The 27,860-nt window shown below is 44.9% G+C and overlaps 1 protein-coding gene across 1 annotated transcript in view; it reads right to left on the minus strand.

The window, feature by feature from the left end:
- The window catches only part of Itpr2 (inositol 1,4,5-trisphosphate receptor type 2), a 387,210-nt gene that overhangs the window by 125,777 nt on the left and 233,573 nt on the right, over window positions 1–27,860 (minus strand). The window contains exons 38-42 of the mRNA XM_036181996.1: window positions 14,374–14,482; window positions 13,520–13,707; window positions 6,458–6,641; window positions 4,818–5,074; window positions 1,675–1,875 (exon numbers count right to left, since the gene is read on the minus strand). Of these exons, the coding sequence (XP_036037889.1) occupies window positions 1,675–1,875; window positions 4,818–5,074; window positions 6,458–6,641; window positions 13,520–13,707; window positions 14,374–14,482 (939 nt within the window). The remainder of the gene's footprint in view (window positions 1–1,674; window positions 1,876–4,817; window positions 5,075–6,457; window positions 6,642–13,519; window positions 13,708–14,373; window positions 14,483–27,860) is intronic.

A 27,860-nucleotide genomic window follows, 5' to 3' on the forward strand; every position in this document is an offset into this window, starting at 1 on the left:
AGTCAGGTGACCTCTGGGTCAGAAGCCACTTACCAGTAAAAGGACAACAGCAAGACCCACTTCATAAGCACACTGAGTGTGTAACACAAGTATTAGACTAGTTCACTGAGTGTGTAATATGGGTATTAGACTAGTTCACTGAGTGTGTAACACGGGTAGTAGACTAATTCACTGAGTGTGTAACTGGGTATTAGACTAGCTCACTGAGTGTGTAACTGGGGTATTAGACTAGCTCACTGAGTGTGTAACTGGGTATTAGACTAGCTCACTGAGTATGTAACTGGGGTATTAGACTAGCTCACTGAGTGTGTAACTGGGGTATTAGACTAGCTCACTGAGTGTGTAACTGGGGTATTAGACTAGCTCACTGAGTGTGTAACTGGGTATTAGACTAGCTCACTGAGTGTGTAACTGGGTATTAGACTAGCTCACTGAGTGTGTAACGGGGTATTAGACTAGCTCACTGAGTGTGTAACGGGGTATTAGACTAGCTCACTGAGTGTGTAACTGGGGTATTAGACTAGCTCACTGAGTGTGTAACTGGGGTATTAGACTAGCTCACTGAGTGTGTAACTGGGTATTAGACTAGCTCACTGAGTGTGTAACTGGGTATCAGACTAGGTCACTGAGTGTGTAACGGGGTATTAGACTAGCTCACTGAGTGTGTAACTGGGTATTAGACTAGCTCACTGAGTGTGTAACTGGGTATTAGACTAGCTCACTGAGTGTGTAACTGGGTATTAGACTAGCTCACTGAGTGTGTAACTGGGTATTAGACTAGCTCACTGAGTGTGTAACTGGGTATTAGACTAGCTCACTGAGTGTGTAACTGGGTATTAGACTAGCTCACTGAGTGTGTAACTGGGTATTAGACTAGCTCACTGAGTGTGTAACTGGGTATTAGACTAGCTCACTGAGTGTGTAACTGGGTATCAGACTAGCTCACTGAGTGTGTAACTGGGTATTAGACTAGCTCACTGAGTGTGTAACTGGGTATTAGACTAGCTCACTGAGTGTGTAACGGGGTATTAGACTAGCTCACTGAGTGTGTAACTGGGTATTAGACTAGCTCACTGAGTGTGTAACTGGGTATTAGACTAGCTCACTGAGTGTGTAACTGGGTATTAGACTAGCTCACTGAGTGTGTAACTGGGTATTAGACTAGCTCACTGAGTGTGTAACTGGGTATTAGACTAGCTCACTGAGTGTGTAACTGGGTATTAGACTAGCTCACTGAGTGTGTAACGGGGTATTAGACTAGCTCACTGAGTGTGTAACGGGGTATTAGACTAGCTCACTGAGTGTGTAACGGGGTATTAGACCCCCCCACACTGCCGCAGAGCTAAAACCACAGTGCGTTAACTCCACACATCTGGAGAGACTCCCCACAGAGAAAAGCTGAACCCTGGGAAGAAGTATAGTCTTGCCCCCTTTCAGGAACTCGTTTATCTTAAATATTTTCATGGGAATTTTCTTTGATAATGAAATTGAAAATGTGGCCTAGCATTTGCTGGTCTACACGTCCACCTTTGTATGTTTTGTGAGAAAAGCAGCGATGCCTGGCAGGGTGAGCAGAGAGGCTTCACAGGTCCATGAGGCTGGCTCTACGCCTAGCCTGGCGCCTTGCTCCTGAGTCAGGAATCCCGTCACATGACACTCTGCTGTCATGGTTACCTGGTTTTCATGGCAAGGGCCCTGGCAGTACTCGGTCAAGCTCTCCAGGGTCTGGTTAACCAAAGCTACGTTCTTCTCATTGATGTAGAGCCCCAGTAGGCCCAGGCCACCCGTGGTGCTCCCACAGATGCAGTCCAGGAACTGGAGCGTCTCACACACCAGGTTGTGGTTGGTCTTATTGTTCTGATTCCTCAAGAAGTTCTGGAAGGTGAAAGAAAGTGCAGCTGAAGGACTGAGAGCAGAACACAGCAGCAGAAAAGGGTGCTGGCGATGTTCAGCGCTGTGGGGGAGAGAGAGAGAGGGGGGGAGGGAGGGAGTGTGTGTGTGTGTGTGTGTGTTCCTCAATGAGATTCCCTGCCACTATGGAATTCAGCTGGTCTTTATAAGAAAGTGGGACAACCTGGGGGAGGGAGGGGCCAGCAAAAGAGGGGCGAGATAAGGGAACATAATGGGGTATGACTATATCAAAACACAATGATATGGATGAGAATGTCATAACAAAACTCATGTTTTGGAGGTTGTGGGGAGAGGCTGGGAGAAGAGGAAGGATGGGAAACTACAGTTGGGATGTAAAATAAATAAAAATGTATAAAACAAACTCATTATTTTTCAAGCTAACTTTAAAATTAAATAATATTTAGATATTGATGGACTAAGTTTCTCTTAAAAGAGGCCCCTTGGGTTCTGCAAAAACACCTTCAGAACAGGTCACAGTAACCCTGCTCCATTTTCACCATTCTAAACCTACAGAGGGTGGAAACAGGCGTGAAAGGGAGAAAGGAAAAGGCAAATAAAATGTTCAGGGGAGGGGATCCAGCTTCCAAAAGAGCCATCCTGGGCAACCCTGCATCTTCCCTGTGCAGCAGCCATAAGATCACGGTGTGGGAAACACGGAAGCCCGACTAAGCTTTTCAGTGAGGAGTCCCACTTGTATGAGTGATCCTAAATCTGTGCACACGCACACAGGAGAGATTCACTGCCTGTTACCACAGAAAGTGTCATAGCAAAAGCTGGAGCATTACCCCTGGCAGCGTGATGGGTTTGGGGTCTTAGGAAAAACTTCCATATGTACAGATAAGCATCACCCACCAAGCAATAAGTAATGTAGCAATACATGAAGTTACTAAATGGAACAGTCAAGACTCTATGTAATGTATATTCTCTTGAATAGAAGGTTTACATGCATAGATCACTATTTGTACATAGAATTTTCTAGAAGAAAACAATCTGTTATTAGTGCACTTCCTTTGGGGAATAAGCTAAGGAAAGAAAAAGAAGAGAAAGAAAAGGAGAGAGAGAGAAGGAGATTTCCTATTTTAATATACTTACAGATATCTACTTATTTATTTGAATTTGTTTTTACTATTTGTTCTTCTTAGTGTCAAAGTAGTCTTCTATGCTATCTGAACCATACTTCCATGAATGACATAAAGTCAGATATTATATCACCTGCTCTGCAGTCTGTGACCTACACTGCCAGGGTATATGAGTTAGAGCCAGCAAGTGGAACACAGCAGTCTATGTCCACATTGTCAGGTCATATGGATTAGCATGAACAAGCAGCACATCCTGCAGTCTATGTTCACACTGTCAGGTGAAGCACAGTTCTAATTAGTCTTATTAATAAAAATCAGGAGTCAGATATTGGGGTGAAAGCTGAAAGATCAGAGAAGCAGAGCAGCAGCCACTAGAGACTTGTTACCTCTACAAATCCTTGGATTGAATGGGATGAGATCCTGTCTCCACCAGATTTATATTCCTGTCTCCATCTCCCAGTTGTACTGGGATTAAAGGCATAAGCTTCCCAAGTGCTGGGATAAAAGGTGTGTGCCATCACTGCCTGGCCTCTATGGTTAACTAGTGGCTAGCTCCACCCTCTGATCTCCAGGCAAGTTTATTTGTCAGAACACAAACAAAATAATTGGGCCAGGTGGTAGTAACGCATGCCTTTAATCCCAGCACTCGGGAGGCAGAGGCAGTCGGATATCTGTGAGTTTGAGGCCAGCCTGGGTTACACAGTGAACTCCAGGAAAGGCACAAAGCTACATAGAGAAACCCTGTCTCAAAAACCATACAAAATATATATCATATAATTGAGTGTGTGGGTTAGAGTGAGCAGGTGTCAGCACACATTGCAGAAGCTTGACCTAAGCTGCGGCAAACTGGTCCACATGAGCCATGCTCCCCCATCATTCATTCCAGAGCATCTCATAGCCACAGACAGTATTTTATCTGAACCTACCATCTCCTGCCTTTCAGATCCCTTGTGTTTTAGACAATAGTGAGCACAGATCCTCACTCTGCCACTTTCTGTGTGGACAGACGTCCTTAGAACCAGATGACTTAGTGGAAATACAAGGTAGGAGATCCTAGACAGGACCTACTTCAGAAACTCAGCCAGTTCACTACAACTCATTAATAAAATCCTTTGCTAGCTATGCTAGATAGTAGCATGGCTAAGCAGGCTGGCATGATGGGCATGTGTCTTTCTTAGAAGCCATCTGCCAAATGGAAACTCTTTAGGTGAGCTTTCTCACTCTCCCTCAGTCAGGCCAATCAAGACAGCTCCTTGCAAGTGCCTTTGCTATGGTGTCATGGGCAACATACACAAGTAATGTCAGAGAGATAGTCAAAGTTTTAAGGCAGCCCTAGTCCACCCATCTGACAGAGGAAATGGTAGTGGTGGAGATATTATGATGTGGGCTACATTAATTCGCAAAACAACTTGCACTGTTATAAAAAATGCTTTATATTATTTTGTTTCTAATGAAACATAAAATATGTTCAATATTGGGCTCAACAACTATGGATTGGGAAAGATGTAAACACCTGAGTCTAAAAACATAAAAGGCAGATGAGATGAAAGTGATCTTCCTGAACGAACACCACAGAGGAGAGTAGATGGGGTTCAGTGGTGCAAAAATGTGAGTTCTAGGACACAGGGCAGCAATGTGTAAATTTGTTTGTTTTGTTTCTAATGGACAGACATTTTTCCTCTTGTTTTTCTTCCTTCCCATTCAACAAGGCATTGCTGTCTTTGTTGACTATTTCTCCAGAATTCCCTCCTAAACTGCACATTAGTTTCACTTGGATTACCACAGCCGCAGGATACAGAGCTCACCCACAGGGAGCAGAGGACACACCTGTAGCTCCCGGTTGTGATTCTCACACAGCAATTGCAGGAACCTGAGGATGGGCCTCATGATGGTGATGGCGGGGCTCATGGTAACTTCCTCTGCAGACTTTTCCTCCGCACTTCCTGCTTCTGGTCCGGGGCACATCATGTCTATTTCCGGGTCCATTTCTCTTCTGTACACACAGTATGCTTTGGACGTGGCTGAAGAAGCCTCTGTTAGCTGCCCTTTCATTCCCTCTTTCAGATGAAGTGATGAATCTCTCACTGAAAAGCAAGCAGTAGTTGCATTTCTAAACTAATTTTTAGCTAATGGAAAATAAAAATCCCACAATAGGGATCCAAATTTTCCCACAGCTGAATTTTAAAATTACCTAATGCGAGATCCAATAATTTCCTGAAAGGGACTTGATTAACAAGCAAAGAGTTAACACAGTGATCAGAAAAGAAGGTCTTAATACTTAGGCAATTTCAGAATTTTCTGATATATAAACGTATATGGCAAAGACACATAAGAATGTGCACAAACATGTACAAATGACTTCACAAGTATATATTGAAGGGCCAGAGAGGTGCTGTCTTGTTGCTTTTCTATTCCTGTGGTAAAACACTATGAACAAAAGCATATTGTGATAGAAATGTCACAAGATTTTATATATATATATATATATATATATATATATATATATATATATATATATACATGCAGATAGATAGATAGATAGACAGATGACAGACAGACAGACAGACAGACAGACAGATAGATCACAATCTGTCACTAAGGGGAATCAGGGCAGGAACCTAGAGGCAGGAGCTGAAGCAGAGGCCTTGGAGGAGTGCTGCTGACTGGCTTGCCCCTCCTCACTTGCTCAGCCTGCTTTCTTATTGACCCACCTGCCCAGGAGAGGCACTATACACAGTGGGCTGGGCCCTCCCACATCAATCATTAATCAAGAAAACGCCCCAACAGACATGCCTATAGGTCAATCTTATGGAGGCATTTTCTCAACTAAGACTCCCTCTTCCCAGTTATGTCTAGCTATGTGTTAAGTTCCCAAAAACCAACCAGGACAGATAGCTTAGCAGTTAAGAAGCCTTGCTGCTCCCCCAGGGGACTGAGTCAGTTCCCAGCGCCCACAAAGGCTGCTCATAGCATCCTGTAGCTTCAGCTTTAGGGATCTGACACTCTCTTCTGGTCTCTGTGGACACCCACACACATGTGACACACACAGAAAGAACAAGAATGTGTCAAGAAACATGTGTGTGCACACACCTAAGAATTTCTATAGATCTCATGGGAAAAATTGATAACATCTCCACAGTTTGTATTTAACTGGCAATAACTTGGTTATTCAACACAAACATTTTTATAAATTCGGTCCTCACAAAGTTTGGGCTGGTTTTCTTTGCTGCACAGAACAAGGACATCAAAGTATTTCATGTTGCCGGTGTCTCCACACCAATTAAACTCCATTTTAGTTTGGCCTGCAGAGTTATTCCAGGGTCAAGCCCCTGACCAAAATCCTCCATAGATGGAAGTCCGCACTGGAAACACCGGGAATAATTAAACCCCCAAAGCTACATGAGATTTAAATACTTCATTACGTTCTTCTCTCATGCCCTCTCCCAGGCACTCAGGAGGCTCCTCACCTCTCACCCTTGGGCCTGAGGCCATGAGGTCGTTGCCATCATCCCTCTTTTTGCTCCCCAAGTCTACGGTGTTGACAGTCACTGTGGATCTGATCTCTTTCTGAGCAGCCTTCATCCGGTCATAAAGGACTTTGAAGAATTTTTCTGACTTTTTCTGTTCATGCAATTGCTGGTAAAAAGAACCCTGCAGGGAAAGCATAGTTTAAAATATCAACCACCAAGGCAAGAAAAATAGTGCTTTATCCTGAAATAAACACAGGCCTTACAGGTAAAAAGCACAGGGTGCTGCCTTTTATTATTCCACAAATGGACAGGCTTTCAGTGTATCATTCCATTTAATATGTACTAATAACACATTATTATATTAACAGCTAGTATTTACTCAGCATCTTCCACTAAATTCTAACATATTTTTATGTTCTATTTGATATATCCTCCTGCATGTGTTTTTTAAATTATGAGTATAGTAAGTGGTCATAAGTAAATAATTATTTTAGTCTAATATTGCTATAAATCTGTGTATTGATTCAACACACATTTATTAAAAGCCTGCTATGCATAGGGTCCTATATTGTTGCTGCAGACAAAACAAAAAGAGAAAATTGCCAGACTCCTACCCACGTGAGTTTGTAACCCAAAGTGAAATATGGTCACTCACTTATGACAATCCTGTATAAATAAGGGCTCCATGTTAGGTGACAAAGTTATTTTTCTTGTATCTAACTGATAGAATATTAAACTTAGAATGTGTTGCCATGACAACCCCACTCCTGGGAACCCTCTGGTAAATAAGTATTAAGTGGTTTTGCTACTTCATAAATAATGATTCTTTACATGTAGTTTAGGAGGAAATCAACTGAAAATAAACTCTAGTTTATCATCAATAATGATGCAGAAAGGATGTAGTAAGATGTACCTTAGTGAGATGGGGAAATACTGAGTACCTTAGTGAGAAATGAGAAGTGAGATGTATCTTAGTGAGATAATGAGATGCATCTTAGTGAGATGTGCCTTAGTGATACAGGGAAATACTGACTTGTGGTTACCAGCCACTGTCTGCTTAGCAATTTTATGCAAGAATTCAGAAGTGAAAGGAGATGGAGGAGGGATGTACTCCAGAAGAAATGTACCTGATCAAGTGGAACCAGCCACATCCCCAAATAAAATCTGAGCAGGCAGGTTGGGGTTTCTGACAGCTGCTGACAAGTTTTCCTAAAGGAATGCCTGGAGCAGGCCCAACTCTAGGCGAGACTACTCACGCCTGTTTTCGTTTCTTACATGTGCAGTGTCTACACACAGTGAGTTTTACATAGCCTTCAGTGTCAGCTACATGTCTGTTAGGAGATGCTCCTGAACAGAGGGCTAGCAACCTCTTTACAGGAGCAGGACAAAAAAAAAAAAAAAAAAAAAAAACACCGTAACCATGGCAACTACACTGAACCAGTCCAGCTAGTCCTGATGGCTTGCAGGATAAATGCAGCATCCACAGACCTTTATGGTCCCACAAATTAAGCGGATGTTTGAGCACTAATCTTTGTAATATAGCATGGCTGGAAGGTGAAAGGGCAACTGTAACACATGAGAAAGTTGCAGTAATGTTGCAGCTCTATAAATTCAAAGCTTGGCAGTAAGGTGTCCATTTACACCTATCCTCTCACAGATATGTTCAACCCTTGTGATGAGTATGGTTTTCTCATTCCATGCACATGGTATTGATTGAAAAATGAGATGTTGTGAGGCAGAGGCATTTGCCACATATTATATAACCCACAGGCTGTAGCACTAGATATAGATTATTTATATAAATGATACTTTCTACAAACCAGTGCTCTATAGAATGGTGTTGGGTAGGTGATGACCAAATTATGTTCCACGGGTTAATTAGATGGTACAGCATCTACCCAAAGACACCACATTATGGACAACAAGGAGTGTCAAGGGAAATGCTCAATGCTCTTTGTAGGACAAAAAGCAAAGGACAAATAGTGTTACAGAGGGAAAATCTGCCCTATGGAGGAGAAGAAAATCAGAGGAATGGAGAAAGGAGGGGAAGTAATGGAGTGAAGCCTAGCACATTAACTTCCTTTCCAGTTTCTGTGAGAAATCACTCTGTCAAAAACAACTTAGGGAGACAGAGCTCATTCACACAGAGTTCTATGTTAAAGTCGACCATACAAAGGAAGTCACAGAAGCAGGAGCTTCAGGAAATTGGACATGGCACATCCATAATCAATAATGAATGCAAGCATGCTTGTGCTCTGTCTGCCTTCTCTATTCTTACATGGTTCAGGAATGGTGTCACCCATAGTGTGCAGGTCCTTCCACTGAACCAACACAATCAAGACAATGCCCCCACAGGCATATCTACAAGCCAACCTCATCTAGATCAACCCTCATTGAGACTCTCTTCCCAGGTGCTTCTGGATTATGTCAAGTTGACAACTTTAAGTGGCTATACCACTGAGAAAGACAAAGGCTCACATGTGGTGGTCAGTCACTGTCACTTCCTGGGACTGAGAATATAGAAGGTTATCTCTGGGAAGGAGCTATTCATTGTGACTAGAGGATACAGAATCTGGAGCCAGGCAGTATGAACTCAAGTCCCAGCTCTGTCTCTACATAATCAAGGGATCTTAGATCTGCCTGCTTCTTCTTTGGTAATCTAGGATAATACATATTATAACACAGGCTGTGGGGATTAGCCAAATTGGTGCATGTAAGAATGGTACCTAATACTCAATAGCCTTTATGTTATATTTTTATTTCTTTTTCTTTTTGAGACAGGGTCTAACTCAACGATCCAGGTCAGCCTCAAGTGATCTCCCTGGCTAATCTTCCGGAGTCCTGGGATTATAAGTGTGACCCACAACACCTAGCTTTTATTTCTCTTTTATTTCTCTCATTATTAGTGTTTGAAGCTATAATTTCTTCTATCTGCCTCTACTAATCTACATCTGGTAACGCATATCAGGTGCAGGAAGTGACTCATATAGTAAGGAAGAGATTCACTCTGGTCCAGAATAACCAGAGCAGGGCAGCTCAGATAACCCATGAACTAAATCCTGGGGACTAACGGGAAACTAAGGATATTAAACTCAGGGCTGAAGAAATGGCTCAGTGGTTAGGAGCACTTGGTGCTCTTATAGAGGACCTAAGTTCAGTTCTGAGCCCCACATGAAGGCTTACACCCTCTATAACTCTATCTTCATGGGATCCAAGTTCCTCTTCAGGCCTCCACAGGCACTGCACATATGTGGTACACTTACATACATTCAGGGACTCAACATACACACAAAAAAGTAAATCTTTTTAAAAATGTAAAGTTCCTATGAGGTTGGCAGAAGTCTAGGGGGTGAGTTGTGTGAATGGGACATGTCCCCATAAGCTTGTGTGTTGGCACGCTTGGTCTCCAGCCAGTGGCACTGTTTGTACAGTTATGGAACTCTTAGAAACTGAAGCCTTGCTAGAGAAAGTATGTCATGAAGTGAGAGGGCTCTGAGGGTCTATAGCCCACCACACTCCCAGTTTACTCTGTTTCTTTTGTGTGGATGGAGATGTGATCTCTCAGCTTCCTGCTCCAGCCACCTGCTGCTATGCCTCCCCAACTATCAAGAACTCTCCCTCAGGAGCCATAAGCAGAACACCTCTGGCTTCCATGAGCTTCTGTGGTCATGGTGTTTCATTGCAGTAGTAAACATCAACCAACACAGGGGGGGCACATCTGAGTCACTCAGGGGACAGATTCATCTCTTCTGATCCAGACCTCTTACAGTCACAGCACACAGCTGACAGCGGGGCATCCTGATGTACCTAAATCAGAAACCTAAACAGCAGAACCTAGAAAGTGAGGTTTTTTAACCCACAAGAGGTTTTATGAACAGATTTGTATAAATGCTGTTTCTTTAACAGATAAGTGTGACTTTGGTTTTCTTCTTTTTACTGCATGAGAGGTTGAACCAACAGCCTCAGAAATGCCACACACATGCTTACTACTGAGCTACACCACAGCTGTCCTTTCACTTTTAAATTTGTGGCCTGCTTTCATTAAGTTCACTAGACCAGCCTTGAGCTTGCTCCATAGCTCAGTTGTCCTTGAACTTGTGGTCCTCCAACCTCAGCCACCTGAGTAGTTGGGATTACAGATTTATATCACCAGCGAGAGAGAGAGAGAGAGAGAGAGAGAGAGAGAGAGAGAGAGAGAGAGAGAGAGAGAGAGAAGTGTGGTGTGTGTGATATGTGTGTGTAGTGTGTAACGTGGGGGGAAACTGGGGGCTGTGGGGGAGTGGTATGTACTGAATGGCTATAAAGGATTATGAAAATAAAAAATAGGCTATCACCCCCTACTCACATTAGGAAATGTCGAAAACTAGGTGGAGAGACATGATATAAAACAGTAAAATAATGGGACACAGAGAAGATACCAAGTGAGAAACAGCTACAGTGAGGCCCACCGGGAAGCAGGTGCCCCATGCCCACCTAGAAGAGAAGGCAAGACCCATCACTCATAAACATACCCACCACTGAATAGTTACTGGGCATTAGAGAGTTTCAAACACAAACAGCACAGCAGTGAAGATGTATTCCAAACCTTCAGGGATGTTTACTTTACTGGATGGAACCTGGGGCACACCTGGAGAGGCACCATGACATGATAGAAACACTCCTCAAAACACCTGGAAGTCACAGCAAGGTCATGCAGCAACTAGCAGTCAGTTCTGCCCAATGGGACAAGGTGCTGAAAACAATTCTAAGAGAAGCCATTGGGCTGAGCCCTGGAAGAGAAGACAGTAGCAGGACAAGTGACATGATGTACCTGGGGGGCTACAAAGAGAAACAGCAAAGCAGGAGGCAGACGGAATGAGACAGACGGCTGGAGCACATGAAGGGCCTGCATCAGGAAGAGTTTCGTGAGCTCAGCAGGGAGTCTGACTTCACTAGGAAGAGAGATCTGAAACGGGTATAACAGTGTTATAATAAATGTCACTGGAGGCAACAGAGAGAATGTTAGAGGGAAGGCCAAGTGGAAGCTGGGAAACATGGTCACAGCAGAGTGAAGATAAGGAGTGTGATGAAGGTCTGGGAAGCAGGGACTGCAGTGCTAGGGAGAAGAGGTATTCGAAGGGCAGTATCACCCAGGCTTGTCAGCAAGGGGTGACCAGCAAGGAGACAGGATGGTCAGCCATGGTCAAAAGTGACTTTTACTCAGACAACCAGAAGGCACGGTGACAGTCTCTGGGAGAAGAGGAGCCCTCACATGAGGCTGGAAGAGAAGCTGGGGGTGGGGGGAGTTCCAGGATCCAGGTAGTCAAGGCTGCAGAAGAACAGAAACCTTTCCAGCGATCAATGCCACAGAAACATGAGGCAAATAAAGATTAAAGGTTGGAGCTAGGGAGCAATGTGCTGGCACGTAAAAGTGGAGCCTGCAGCTCTCCTGGAGCTAGCTGGCATGGTCAGCATCCACATGAGGATGAAGGGCGATTCCCTGGGACAACCCTCTGCTGTCCAGGGAAATCAAGAAAGTACGGTTGCTAGAGATGCCAGGTCAAGACCTTTTTGGCTACCCCTCAGCCTTTGTTCCTAAAGCCCTGGTACCAGATAGGTCTTTCACACAACAAAGCTCCTGACGTTAAATGTATGTGATGACAAGGTAAAGCGAATTACCCCAGTTCTGAATATGACAGGGCTTCTGCCTGCTGTTTATGGGGCCAAGAGGTTTGAGAATTTCTAGCCAGCTAGAGCTATGCATTGTCTCCATGGCTTAGGAAAGTATAGGAGGATCAGGTTACTGAGCAGTGAGCCAGGAAGTTCAGAAGTGCTCTCTGGGAAGTTTCCAGAGCTCAGGCTTACACAGCACAGTGTTAGGTGCAGAGGATCCAAGGGAAAGCTGGCAGGGGTCTCCAAAAGACAGGAGTGCTGGCTGGACAGGGTCAGATCCTTGGTGTGCATGTGAGCACAGCACCCACTTCCATGTGGAGCATCTGAGCACAGCACCCACTTCCACTGTGCAGCACATGAGCACAGTGCCCACTTCCCACTGTGGAGCACATGAGCACAGTGCCCACTTCCATGTGGAGCATGTGAGCATAGTACCCTCTGCCATGTGGAGCACCTGAGCACAGCGTCCTCTGCCATGTGGAGCACCTGAGCACAGCGCCCTCTGCCATGTGGAGCACCTGAGCACAGCGCCCTCTGCCATGTGGAGCACCTGAGCACAGCGCCCTCTGCCATGTGGAGCACCTGAGCACAGTGCCCTCTGCCATGTGGAGCACCTGAGCACAGCGCCCTCTGCCACTGTGGAGCACATGAGCACAGCGTCCTCTGCCATGTGGAGCACCTGAGCACAGTGTCCTCTGCCATGTGGAGCACCTGAGCACAGCGTCCTCTGCCATGTGGAGCACCTGAGCACAGCACCCTCTGCCATGAGGAGCACATGAGCACAGCGCCCTCTGCCATGTGCAGTGGCTCCTGCCACAGAATGAGCTCCAAAGGACATTCTGTTTAAAGTAGGAAGCCCTATCATTATTTCAATAGCAAATCAAATAAATTTATGAGGGAAATGTGATTTGGGAGGTGTTGTATTTTGTTTGAGCCAGCAAGGAGAAGCTAAAAGAATACTGTCCCTTGGTTTCTTTAACAGGTGAATGAAAAACAGGAAAAACTGTTTGAGTCAGAAGTCAGGGAGGACCAGAGCAACAGCCGGAATGGGAGGAGCTTGTGAGCCCTCAACCCTGGCTGGGGATCTACAGATGTGTTCTGGCTGGCTGCGGGGACAGGAAGAGTCCATTTTCTATAGGGAGGTGGCTCCCGGTAGTTAACCAAGCTCGGGAAGATGACTGCACACGGGTACCCGGGCAGCAGAAACTGGCACCCAAAGTTTATGGGGATGGTAGGGGAGAAAACACAAAGTTGGGGGGGAGCAGGGAGGTGGGGTGGATATGTGAAGAGTTAGAGAGGGGTGGAGAGGGGAAATGTAAACAAAACATATTGTATGAAATTCTCAAGAACAAAAATATTCTTCAAAAACTAGAAATGACAACCCCACCACTGGTGACAGACAGGCACCTGAGTTTGCGTGTTTCCTCCTTCTAGCAATGCAATGCCAAGCAGAATGCCTTCGGAGAAAATCCTGTCGTTTTTGGTGTTCACTATGACATCAATGACAAGTTCGGATGCTCCTTCTTTGTCCAGCAGACACTGGATATCGGACATTGAAATCCCCATCTTCTCTGAGTCCTGTCCAGAGAAGCCTCCTGTGGTCGGGGGGAAAAAAATAAAACAAACCCCCAGCAAATCGCCTTCATCACAGACATACGTTTTTAGCAGCAAATAGTGTTTTCAAGTCCTTAAACCATATTGACATGTGCCATAGGAAATTTTAGTTACAAATAAAAAAATATATGAAGACAGAAATCTTAAAGAAATGTCTGACATGTAAGTCAATGTCATTAACTGTTTTTCTGAAAGTACTCTGGAACGAGCTGGAGAGATGGCTCAGAGTTAAGAGCACTGGCTGCTCTTGCAGAGGACCTGGGTTTGATTCCAGCACCCACATGGTGGCTCACAGCCACTGAAACTCCAGTTCTGGGAACTCCAACGCCCAACAAGCACACATGTGGTGTACAGACACATGTGCAAGCACTCACACATATGTGTAAGATAAATAAATCTTTATAAAACTACTCTACAAATGTTATCCTTAGTGTGTGCACAAAGAAACTGTAACAAACTATCCAGAGTCAAGAGGCAAAACCCACTATAATTCCCAAACCTGTGGATTCAAGAACCCCAAACTACACAAAACTTTCACTGGTATTTTAAGTGACTATTTCACACTGGTGTCACTTAAGTAAGGCAGGAGAGCAGCGCTGCTGTGAAGATGTGCCATGAACCCCGAAATGGGGACGATGAGCACCTACCTCCCACTTGTGCAGTCTTGGCATAGGCCCCGGACAAAGGTCCATTCGCACTGACACCATGGTCACCTTTGAAGTACCGGTTCAGAAGGATTCTCCGGAGTATGCTACCCTGGAAGAGAAGAGCTGTCATCATTTTTAAAAATAGAAGTAAAGAATGTCAACATGCTAAATGCAAATATATCTGAAGTAAAAACATGAGAAAAATAATTTTATGCCAAATCAGTATTTTTGAGGGAAAATTGCAAAGGTTCCCAGTAATGGTAATAAATTTCCTTTTTATACCCAGTGAAGTGAGTGGTCATGAGGCTCCTGCATGCACTGTGGAGATGTCTCCTCATCCCTGCACCCATCAAGCTGTACACACTAAACATATACTGACAGGAGAGCTGTGGGGCTGGCTCAGTGGGTAAAGGAGCTTGCCACCAAGGCTGGAGACCTGAGTTCAATCCTGGGATGTACTTGGTTGAAGGAGAAACCTGACTCTTGCAAGTTTTCTTCTGACTTCCACATACATGCTGTGGCATGCACATGCACACACATGTGCACAATACAATAAATAAATAATGTGAACCAGTCACATATGTATGTATGTATGCATTCATGCATGTACTATGCACATACACTTTTATATGTAGAGGCCAAGGAGATGGCTTAATGGGTGAGCACACTTGAAGCGAAGCCTGACAATCTGAGCTTGATCCCTGGGACAACCTAGTAGAAAGAGAGAACCAACTCCTACATACATGTGCTGTGCCATGCACATGACCCCACACTCACACATGCACACATTAAATCAATGTAATAATCATAAATTTGCTCAGTGGGAAAAGCTGTGGTCCTAGTGTTGAGCAGAGCACTGATGGTGCCTAGAGAAGATAGCAAACACTGAGGACTGGAGAGTGAGGCCTTGGGGGGGGGGGGGGGGGCTGAGCATAGAGACCTGGGGAAGAGCTAGTATACAGCTGGTGCTCCAATGACCCACAGAGGTGTGGGAAAGAGCTAGTATACAGCTGGTGCTCCAACGACCCACAGAGACATGGGAAAGAGCTGGTATACAGCTGGTGCTCAAACAACTAAACTTGACAAAATAAAGTGAGTTCTGTTCAGACTCTGAGACTGGGTTTTATTCTAAAGAAAAGGACAGTGTGTTTCTTTATAAATCAACTTCTAAAAATCCTGTCTTCCACACTTTAAAACAAGGAGGAAGAGGCAGGGGTGCAAACAGAGAAGGAGGAGGAGAAAGCAAAATACCATGTTTCTCTTACATAGGGAATCTAGAATCAAATATATAATGTATGCACATGCACATATGTGTGACATGAACATAGATGAGGTACTATTATGGGATGAAGAGGACCTGTAAGGAGACAGTGGGGGAGAGGGGAGAGTAGTGTGTGGGGTATGAGCCAAGGAGAATAATAAATGCATATTAAATGTCCTGTGAAAGCCATTATAGTCTATGCTAACTAGAAATTACTTGAAAAGGTAAATATGATTGCTGGCTTGCGTGTAACTGTTGACACTGGCCCCACTCCTGAGGTGGTTCCCACAGTGCACGGAGGAAACCTGAGCTTACATGACTGGCTGCAGATGCACACAGTTCACAGGTCTCAGGCAAGGACTTCACTTCTCTGACTATAACCCCCATGTCCAGGAGCCTGCTCCACTGGCCCCCCCTGCCCCAGTGCTTTCCATGTGCCCTGCTACTCCAGACTCACGCACTCCTCCCCAACACGGTGACATCTGGCTCCCGCCCTTCCTGTCTCTGAGTACTCTGGTTATTCTGTCTCCAGTTCCAGGGGCTTGGCCTGGGTCCCTGAGTGGACCTCCCCACACCTCCCCTTCTCCCCACCTGTACTGGCTTCTCATCCCCTGTTGCACACTCAGGCCTGGCAGACACTGTGTCTCCACCAGCCTGACCTCACTCCCCTAAGCCACTCAGTGCTTCCCCAGGATTTCTTGTTCTCTGTCTTACACTGGCACAGGAAACTCAGAAAGGAACATTCCTTCTCCTTGAACCTGTCTTCCTCTCCATATCAACTCATTGTAAGAGCATTACCATCACCCCGGCTGCTCACTCACAATGGCTTCTGAATCCTACCTTTTCGTGGGAGCTTCTGGGTGCCTTTGACGCTATATTTAAACCCAACTAAGATATATTTTCTACATCTCCCTGTTTGCTTAAGGACAAGGCCTGTCTTACCTCTGTAGTCTACATGCTCCTGGGAAGCTGCTCCTTCAGGCACCATACTAAGAGAAGGTAGACCTTCCTGGCTGTCAACTTGATTAGATTTAGAGTCACCACGGCAACACACCTGTAGGTATGCCCTTGAGAGTGTTTCCAAAAAGTTCAGCTGGGGAAGGAAGGCCTACCCAGATGGGAACAGAACCATCTCATGGATTGGGGTCTCAGAATTAATAAAAAGGAAAGGGAATTCATCTCTCTTTGCTTCTTGCCTATAGATGTGATATCACAAACGCCTCACACTCACACTTGTGTGCCACGTCTTCCTTGTCATCATGCCTACACCCTTGGAGAGAGTCAAAAGAGACCTTCCTGACCTTAAGCTGTTTTGGTTGAGTATTTTGTCACATCAAAGAGAAAAATAACCAACACAGTGTTCAAAAGTTTACAGTGAGATGTGTTCCTCCACTGTTATGTGTCCTGGGGGCTCCAGCAGCCTTTAAAGGAGGGCAGGCTGTGCACGCCACACACATCCACAAACTTCAGAGCAGATGTGACTCATGCACAGTGAGCAACAGGATACCCTCAGTGTTCCGGAGCCAGGAATTTAACGGATGCTGCACCTACGGTTGCTTGTCTTTGCAGTGGCTTTCATTTATTGATGCCTTTATTCTGGGAGAACAGACAGACACTGCTTCTCATCTTGTGTTCTCTAACTCTTTTCATGTAAGGCTGTAGTACATAAAGGTGATGACTAGGCTTAAAGAAGCTGGGGAGAGAGAGCTGACTTCCCCTCTGGAGGCACCTATGCTGTCCTCCATTGAACCTAAGGAACCCAGGGACTCAGTGGTGCCAAGCACACGCTGCTCTTGCAAAGGGCCTGGGTTCAGTTCCCAGCACCCACACATGTCAGGTGGTTCATGGCTTCAGGGCATCGGTGGGAACCTGCACTTGTGTATACACACACACACACACACACACACACACACACACACACACACGATTAAAAATAGATCTTTTCAAAAACCCAAAGATGTTCTTAGATAGAGGAGGCAAGAGCCATATAAAAGAAGAGGCATTACCTCCTCCTTTCTTTTCTTTTTTCTTTTTTTTTTTTAAGCGAGGGTCCTTTTTGTTGAGTTAGCTCTGTCTTTTCAAGGAACAATCCTCCAATATCAGAAACAAAATGTTTCTTTGGTATCCAGTGGGTTTTTTCTCTGCCTCTCCCAATGCTGGAGGTGAGGCCACAAGAGCTTTGGTCAACTCAAGACTGTGACTGAAATCATCAGGGAGACTCGGAAGCTTGTGGCCTACGACCCCAGTGCTGCTGCCGACACCACTGCTGCTGTTGTTCTGAGACAGTCTTGCCCAGCATGGCCTTCAACTCATTGTAATCCTCCTGCCTCAGCCTGCAGAGTGTGGGGGTTCCAGGCACGTACCACCATGCCCAGCAGACACTGATTTAAGCGTCACCCTGCCTGTTGTGCACACCAATCATGTCCCTCTCCTCCACAGCCTGACTGATAGATCCCTGCAAGACAAGCTGAGGTGTCCACAAGGACCGAGGAAGACAAAAGCAGAAGCTAGCCCTCTTCGGGTCCAGTCAGTGCTGGTGTTTGCAAAGGGCTTGTTGTGAGTCAAGGTCTGGATCCTGAGCCAGTTTCTGTAAGAAGCTCTCATTCACACCTTTAATACAATTCCCCCAAATTCCAACCAAGAAAGAAACATCACTCTCCTAAAGTAGATGGGAGGAGGAAGAGAAATGAAAGTTTTGTGCAGTGACCTATACCCATAATCCTAGCACACTGGAGGCTAAAGCAGGAGGATTGTCATGAATGAGAGGTCAGCCGGCACACATAGTGAGTTTCAGGTACTGAACTGTGGAGTGAGAGATCTTGTCAAAAATAAAGCACTATATTATCGTTTTATCACTATATTAAAAACATTCCTTATAGGGTTAGAAGAATAGTGTTTTAAAAGCCACAGAGTAAAGTGCTGCATGGCTGCAAGCCACAATGACTAAAACAATGATATTTGCCAACACCGTAAAACCCTTTCGGGCAGATAAAACACAGACTGGTAAGCACCAGTCATCAAGCAAAGCCTCCTTCTTGGGTCCATTATGTTCAGGTTCATGATGTATTTTCCAACAAATATCAGAATGTCACAGACGGGGAAGACAGGGGTCCTGGGCCTCTAGACTCGGGGAACACAGCACCCAGATTCTAATGTCCCTGTGCCCTATATTAACCAGGGACTCTCACACAGGCTCCTTTGCCACCCTGAGCCTCCATCCTCAACTGGCAAAGGGGCCGTACAAAGTGAGCAGGTTCGATGACGTCCCTGCTACATTAATACAGCCGAGCACACAGAAGCACAGCCTCACACTATTGTACATTTCCTGAGTTTATACCAAACTTTCCCACAGAAATGAAAATGTTATCTAAGATACTGAGGAGAGGAAAAAATTATCAACTACCTCAAAATCCTAGCTTTTCCTCTGTTAATCACTGTGAGTGAATGTGGAAAAGTCAGTCTAAAGCAAGCACTGACATCACTAAGAAAATAGACTCCATGATTTCAAATAAAGTGGGAAAAATTCTATCCTGGTTTGAAGGCCAGTGTTCAGCTAAGACAACCATCCCTGCTGAAGCATGGCAGACCACAAGTGCTGGCAGGCCACTGGTGTCCACCATGGGCAAGTGCTGTGCCAGTTGGCCATGGGCTATCCATGGTCTATCCTCTCTATGATGGGGCATGGTGTCAGGAGCTTTAGTGTGAGACATGTCCCTGTCACGTTAAGTCAAATAAATTCATTGTGGATCTGCCAGATATTCTAGCGCCAAGCTTGTGAAATTGTTTCTGAGCTGTGACTGCCATGGTGGAAATGGAGGACAGAGCTAATGCACAAAACGCCATTGTAAATAATCCCCCTGGGCTGAGACGTATGACTTCTGTGCTGGGTCTTCAGAGCCATAGGGAGGTCCCTCAGTGGGCCTCCCACAGAAGGTGCTGGGGTAGGTCCTCTAGCAAGGATTCTCTCTCTGTCAGAGGCAATTCCAGGCCACAAGACACTGCTTCCAGCCAACATCTTCACAGGAACACATTCCAGATGTGCAAACTTTTACAGAGCCAAGAAAACTGCAACCACTTTCTTAAATTACAACAAAATATCTCCATAAAAAGCTGTGCCCATGGCCAGAGGAGGCGTGCTGACAGTCAGTGGATACACCGGAAGATGGCCCCGTTCTCTCGATTCCCTGGTCACTGCCCACTATGTTAGGCTGAGTCCAAGGTACCAGAAACCAAGCAACCCAGAAACAGCTGGCTTTGGTGGACAGAATGGAGAGAAACAAGCATTTATCCTAGAAAAGTCTGAAGATTTTCTTTCACTTTGCAAAGCAGTACACAGTTTGCCTTTCTAGACATGAACAGCAAAGGTGAGAGTTCAAAGGTGTTCCCAAGTCCTTCAAAAGTGAACCAGTGTGTTTTTCCCACTAGAAGGAATCTAATCAAGACTTGGTGAACCAAACAGCAGCATATACCAGCATCCTCAAACACTGATCCTTCAATGGCAAGGATATTTCACTTGGGGTTCCCCCCACGATGGCTGATTAGCTACTGGTCAGCCTGGATAGATCTGCAGGCAGTGACTGCGTGTCCTCCAGCTTCCACCATCACCTCACGGAAGTAGGCAATGGGTGTCTTTTGACTTGGCGACTGTGAAGAATGTTCTCCTGGAATGCCTGGCAGTAAAGAAGAGCCATGGTTCTGGATCAGCTATCCCAGTGGAATTACAGAGTCCATTGCCATCACCGACCACCACCTGTAGGGAGTTCCTTGGAGGAATTGTGGCCCAGATCATGTCACGTGCCAGTCCAGTCAGGTCCATCCCACCTGTAGTTCAGGAAAGCCATGAATGCCATTCAACATAAAATCTTAACACTTATTTAAACATGTGGCAACTTTTTTCTTTTTTCCTTTCTGGTAACCCTTACGTAGGGATGATTGTTGTAGCTGAAAACTGGTCTTCAAACCAAGAGAGAACTTTTTCATTTTATTTGAAATTATGAAATATATTTTCTATAGTGATGTAAGTACAGTTCTCAACCATGAACTTTGTAAATGGCAAGGTCAGAGCACAACTCATCTACAAGGCTGCCAGACATCCTGCTTACTGAGCCTCTTTCTTGCTGCCTTTGCTCAGCTTTACAAAGATGGGAAACTCAAATGTCATCAACAGTCATCGTCTGTGTTCACATCTATCAACACCATGACACCCAAACACACACCAATGGTCATCATAAAAGCAAAGGGTGCCGAAGCAATCCTACTGAAAAATAAAGGCATGTGTCTGTAATCCCTGCCCTCAAGAGACACAGGAAGAAGAAGTGATGCAAGTTAGGGGCCAGCCTTAGCTCCATGAAGAGTTCCAGAACAGCCTGGGCTACATAGCGGGACTCAGAAAACAAAACAATCAAGAAAACAATCAGTAACTGAGGGCTAGAACAAAAACATTTATTCATATACAAGACAATCCACCTCCAAATCCCTTTCCTCTCTCCCTCACTCTCTCCTTGCTGTTTATCAATTATAAGGACATTTATTACACACCTACCATGTGACAAGGACTAGAAAATGGGCTGCCAATAGCAACATATGTCAGAGAAACCCAAATGTACACCAGAAAAACCCAGACAAAGCTGGGACATGAGGCTCGGTAAAAATAAATCTCACCAGTCCTTCTGGTTCCATTTTCAAGACTTCAGTGTTTAAAATGTCTGATGATGCTGGATCTCCAGTGACTCCATCAACCTCTCCAGGTTCAGTAAATGTCACAACCTCAGCAAATGGGGCTGCCGAGGAGGCTTAGCTAACAGTGAGGTGTGGAGGAAGCTGTGGTCCTAGCAGTCTTTGGGGTATGATAAAGTTCTGCCCATTTAACCTACAGGAACATCAAACCCAAATGCTCTCCCCATCGATGGTCTTAAGCTCAGCTCTGCTGCATATCTGAGCTCAGGACTAGAGCGAGCCCTCGCTGGCCGAGCTTGAGAGCCGCCAGCTGCTGCTGTTTGCTTGTTTGTTCAGTGACTGAGGACTTTTCCTTTGATCTTTAGGACAAAAGGTAAAAAGCTGAGAAGGCCTGATATAAGCTGTGCAGGCAAGCATTTTGTTTGTTTGCTTTTTTGGGGGTTTTCTGCTAATTTGTTTAATTTTTTTTTAATCTGACTTTTATGTAGCCCAAGCTGGCTTCAAAATTGCTATATAGCCAAACATGACCTTCAACTCCTGATCTACCTGCCTCTACCTCCTGAGTGCTGGATTGTAGGCATGTGCCACCAGGTCTACACACCCAGGCAAGTTTTAAAGACCATTTTCCTATTGAAAAAAACTACTAGATTCACACATCATGAACCACTAGCTCATAAATTGAGCCCAAAGTAACAAAGACCCATGACCTCCACAGCCGGTAACCTCAGGGCATCTCCAGACACCTAGCTAACTACTGTCTAACTACTAGTTGTTGCTGGGACGTGGAATCAAAGTTGTAAGCAATCATTTGTTTTCAGCCCTCCAATGACTATTTCTCAAAAGTTTCTCCAGGGATGCATGATGATGGCCATCCCATGATCCATCACAGTCAATCAAGTCAAAACACTCTGGAGGCAGAGGCAGGCGATTTCTGTGACTTCCAGATCAGCCTGATCTACACAGTGAGTTCTATGACAGCCAGGGCTGTTACACAAAGAAACCCTGTCTCAAAAAAAACCAACAAATTCCTGTCCTGTTAAGTGACCTGAGAAGCTCCTCTCTTAAATGAACCCTGAACTACCTCCTCAGCACCACAGCCCTCCTCATCTCGGGAGTACCTCCTATGGAGACCATGCTTACAGAACTCTTGTACCCCAGACTTCTATCCACATTCAGCTCCCTGCAAATAAATAAGTAAGTAAGTAAGTAAGTAAGTAAGTAAATAAATAAATAAATAAATAAATAAATAAATCTATACCCAGAGCCCCTATACTTTCAGACCCATTCTTTATCTTTTAAGAGTTGGGATATGTCAGAATAAACCTTGAAAAAACTCTGGCAGACACTGACCAAAGAATTTTCATTTACCCTAATGCAGTAGTTCTCAACATGTGAGTGGTGACCCTCTGGGGGCTGAACCACCCTGTGGTGGTATTGTGTTCCCCAAAATATTGTGTGTTCCCCAAAATAAACTTATCTGGGGTCAGAGAACAGGACGACCACAATATTAAACATGAGGATAGGCAGTGGTAGCACACACCTTTAATCCCAGCACTCGGGAGGCAGAACCAGGCTATCTCTGGGAGTTCAAGGCCACATTGGAAACAGCTAGGCATGGTGACTCGCCTTTAATCCCAGGGAGTTGGGGCAGAAAGAGAAAGATATATAAGGTGTGAAAACAAGGCACCAGAGCTAATTAAGCATTTGGCTGGTTAAGCTTTCAGGCTTTGGAGCAGCTCAGTTCAGCTAAGAGCTATTGGGATGAGGACACAGAAGCTTCCAGCCTGAGGAAACAAGACCAGCTGAGGAACTGGCAAGGTGAGGAAGCTGTGGCTTGTTCTGTTTCTCTGATCTTCCAGCATTCACCCCAATAACTGGCCTTAGGTTTGATTTTATTAATAAGAACCTTTAAGATTCCTGCTACACCACCCTTTCACAGAGGTTGCCTAAGACCATCTAAAAACATAGGTATTTACATTATGATGCATAGCAGTAGCACATTTACAGTTATGAAGTAGCAATGAAAATAATCTTATGGTTGAGGATCACCACAACATGGGGACTGTATTAAAGGGTCGGGCATTAGGATGGTTGAGAACCACTGGCCTAAGGCTTGCTGAAATCTCTTGTCCTCATGCTGAAACTCCAGCCCCTTCCCCTCACTGCCATTTCAAACTCAATCACGTCCTGACATCCAGGGGAAGACAGTTTCTAAAGATGCAATGGCCTTGTCTGAACAAACATCTCTAGGAGCGAGAAGCTGCAGCTCCAGCAGTTGCCCGCAGCTCCCCACTACCCAGGCCTCCTACATAAACTCCAAGTACTCCCTTCCCCTTTGCATGCACTCCCACGCCCTGGAGAGAGTGTCTGCCCCTCGCATTCTGAAATGAACAGTCCCAACTGCTGAGGTCAGACTGGTCTCTTGCTGCCTTCTGTCTCTTAGAGCTGCCTCAGAAACTAGCAAAAATGGCCAATGGCAGCCTGTGTTCATGAACAAGTGCGGAATTCCCAGGGGTGACTGCTGCACCTGTGTTTCCACACCAATGTGGAATTCCCAGGGGCGATTGCTAAGCTTCCAGAGTGTGCAGCTAGAAGGGTTCTAAGGTCCAAAATGACCTTAGTACATGGCAGGTCCCCAGGGCCCAGGGAGGAAGTGGGGACACAGAAGGAATGGGCAATGACCTGAGTGGCAGGACCCTTCCTCTTGAACAAGGGGAAAGCCACACTGGCTGCTTTAAAGGTGTGTGGCTGAGTCTCTAAGCCATGCCAGGGAGAGCAGGTGGGAGGCACAGATTTGCTAAGGAACCACCACTCCATTGGAATATTCAATATGCACCTCATGTTTCCTACGTGAAAAGGAAGTGTGAGGAGGGAGAATGGGTCCTTCCCACAGGACAGAGAATAGCAGCTGCTTTCTCATACTAGTTAAGAAAAGTCAGGAGTATCTTCTGGAGAATTCCTCTGCATGCATCAGTCCTCACACAGGCTATTTTTAGGATACCAGTGACCCATCAAACTGGCTTTAGGGAAATCTGAAGTTCATATTGATTTCCATTTTCCTTCTACTGGAATTTGTAGTGGAGGAACAGTGAGCCTCCAGCTGTGGCTCCACACTTACTGAGTACATGCTGACACACTGGTGCTCCTCTGGGACCTGGTGGGATAGGGAGTAAGAGCCAGAGGCTCCACACTCCCTCTCCTTCCTGTTCCCCAGTGTCTCTTCCTAGAGGACAGGCCTTGAGCTCCAGGCTGCAGTCTATATGTGCAGCCAAGAGAGAACGGCTTGCTAGGCTATGAGAAGATCTCATGGTTCAGGAGAGCTACCCTAGAAAATAGGGTGCTAGAAGCCCACCCCAAACACGGGTATAATTTGCTAACACATCCCTCTGCACTCACATCCATATGCCCTAACACACACACAACACTCACACATGTACATACCACCTTCACACATTCAGACACATGTACCATCACCACCACCACCTCCTCCATTCACACACACCGAGAAACATGTACACACACAACTCTGCCACCACCACATACACAAACCAACACATTTATAGACCACACCACACACATACCCCACATCACATACACACATTACACATATATATTACACACACACTATACATACACTACACACACCCATACACACTGGTGTGCACAAGAATGAGAAACATCTCACCACACCCCAACACTAGGAACAAACTGTAGTCTGCATCTGGGAGCAAAGCAACAGTTGAACACCTGTCAATCAATGCAAATGTTTGACAAAGGAAACAGGAAGCTAAACTTTAATAAATTCAGGTTAAATTTAGAATTTTTCAGGTAGAAGAGAAATAATTGTAGAGTCTATGAAATGAAGAATTCCACATAGATCAACTTCAAAGGAAGGCCTTGAGAATTAGAACACACACTAATTCCCCCCCTAGTCCCTTCATCCTTTGAGACCCACCTGAGCTACAAGGTCACTCATGATGGGGATGCTGATTCTATGGAGACCCAACGGGCTCAGATCTGGGCTCAGCCACACTCCAGCTCCATGGTCTCAAGAATTCCATTGCCCTGTCCTGAGACCCAGTTACAGATGTCTGTGTATAACAATACCCAAACCTCAGGGCTAGGCCTTTGGCTGTATTAAGTTCTGAGCAGACAGCTCCTGATCATTGTCTTTAATGGTTAAAGAAAACTAAGCTTTGTCCCAGGGAACTGAGGGGGTATGGGCATGAGAGTGCCCAGGGCCACCTGGACAGGCATGGCTTTAGTTGCTGCCATAAATACCACTCTACATCTACACATCTACATATTTTAAGAGAAGGCAAATAAGAGGCAGTAATAATTGTGTCACATTCTCATCTTTATGCCTGCAGACTCACCCAGCCCTATCCTCCCCTGTAGACTCACCCAGCCCTATCCTCCCCTGCAGACTCGCCCTGACCAATCCTCCTCTGCTATGATGTCAGCTGCCTTTGGATTTCACATTGCTATAAAGCATAGGCCCACCTTGAGGTTCTGACTTCCCAAACTAATAAGGCAATACCCTGTGACTCTGTGAGCATAATGAAACAGATAGCCACTGTTCTCTTAAAATGCTGTTCTAAAAGAAAATTTCCTTTTAACACAATGTCATCTCATGTGATTCTCAAAATAAAAACTTGCATTTCTTATAAGTCTTATTCTACAATTACAGTGTTTTATAATTGTATATATCATATTGATCTAATTTTGGTAATTTTTGTTTTTATCTTTAACACAGAATCTTGCTATGTAGCCTAAAATGGCCTCAAATTAAAATCCTCTGCTCTCAGCCTGAGTTTTACGGGTATGAAATTTTGATAATTTCTGACATTAATTTGCTCGTGAGAGCATACATTTTCTGTTAATATGAATACTCCCGTGCTCCCATGAGCTCCTACTTGTGTTCTCTGTAGAAAGCATGCTTTTGAAAAATTCCACAGCAAAAGCACAGAGGAGGATTAGAAGGAATAAAAAGTGACGTTCTTACACATCCATCAACATTTTAAAACACAACACAGTTATTACCTGAAGAAAATGAGGTCTCAGTTCAAACAAACAGAATGATGCCCGCCTCAGAAAGGGGCTTCTTCAGAGAGACCTGGGCATGGCCCATGACAGGTTTGAATGGCACTGAAAACCGTCTTGTCTCTGTGTTGTGAGCCATGACACATACTACATATCTGGAATAGCAACTAAACTCCAAGGTGCAATACACCTTGGAATAGGCAAAACTTTCTTTTATTTTTCTATGTATGTGTATATGGTATTGTGCATAGTCACACATATGTGAGCTCATGTGTGTGTGAGGGGGTGCTTGTGCGTGAGTGTGCATGTAGCCTGGGGCTGACACTGGGTGTGTCTCTCCATAGCTCCCACTCTCTATCTTATGTGTGAGGCAGAGCCTCTCACTATAGTTGAAGCTCTCCTTTTCTGTAATCCGGACTGAGGATTCCATGACTCCACCTCCCAGGAGCAGGACTGCACATGCCCCACATGCCCAACTGGCTTTGACATGGGTTCGGGATACAAACTCAGGTCCTCACAGTTGCATGGCAAGAGCTTTATCCACACAGCCACACTGCAGCCCTGAAACTTGACCTTTAATAACCATCAGTGCACACTTGTTGTTGGGGACAGCAACCCCTACAGTCACATCAGATGTGATCACCACAGTCTTGTGACATCAGTTTCTGCATGAGACATGAAAACTCCTCAGGCTGAACAGGAAACCCAAACTAAGTGTGACGGGAGGTGAATGAGCCAATCTGAGGATCATTTCACTGAATGTCACTCTGTTAAGGCTGAGTTAAAATGTCCAGAATGGAAGGAAAAGTCAGCACATACCTCTCTCCTCCTTTTCTATCGATAGTATGTATGGATGTATATAACATATAGATGATACACAGATGCTCCCACTCCTGGCCGAGAATGCATGAAAGTATAAAGGGTGGTTATGAAATCAATGAGGCAATAATATCACATTGATATGCACGGACAGCTGTACTGCCATATTTCATTAACTGTGACATTCACCTTTTCCTTAACATTTTATCATTCATGAATTACAGATCACTTTAAAGTCAACAGTGTATCACAGATTCTGGAAGCCTTGTTTTGCTTTTTAGTGATACTACAATTGTGGCATTACACCTGATAAATTATGTTCCATTGAATGAAGACATCAGTGTCATGTGTTGCAGTGTTAGGATTGAACCTGGGGCCTCACACATGCTAGGCAAGCACTCTACGGAGCTACGTCCCTGTCCTACGGTCTCTGGCCCCATGTCACTGGGCTTCACACTGCATGACATCACTGCTACAGCCCATTTGGCTAATGGGAAGTAAGATGAAATTATGCCAGGAACCTGAAGATTTAACCTTTTTGTCAAACAGTTCTTAGATACCTTTTTCTGTGCTGTGTCTACCAATTAGTCCAACTCCAAGAATCATCGGTTTTTATGTCATATTACCTGAGTTGGGTTTGTGTTTAAATCAGAAGAGAACATTGTAGATATATACAAGATGTGCATTT

The sequence above is a fragment of the Onychomys torridus genome, chromosome 3 (assembly GCF_903995425.1).
Source record: "Onychomys torridus chromosome 3, mOncTor1.1, whole genome shotgun sequence".
NCBI classification, from domain to species: domain Eukaryota; kingdom Metazoa; phylum Chordata; class Mammalia; order Rodentia; family Cricetidae; genus Onychomys; species Onychomys torridus.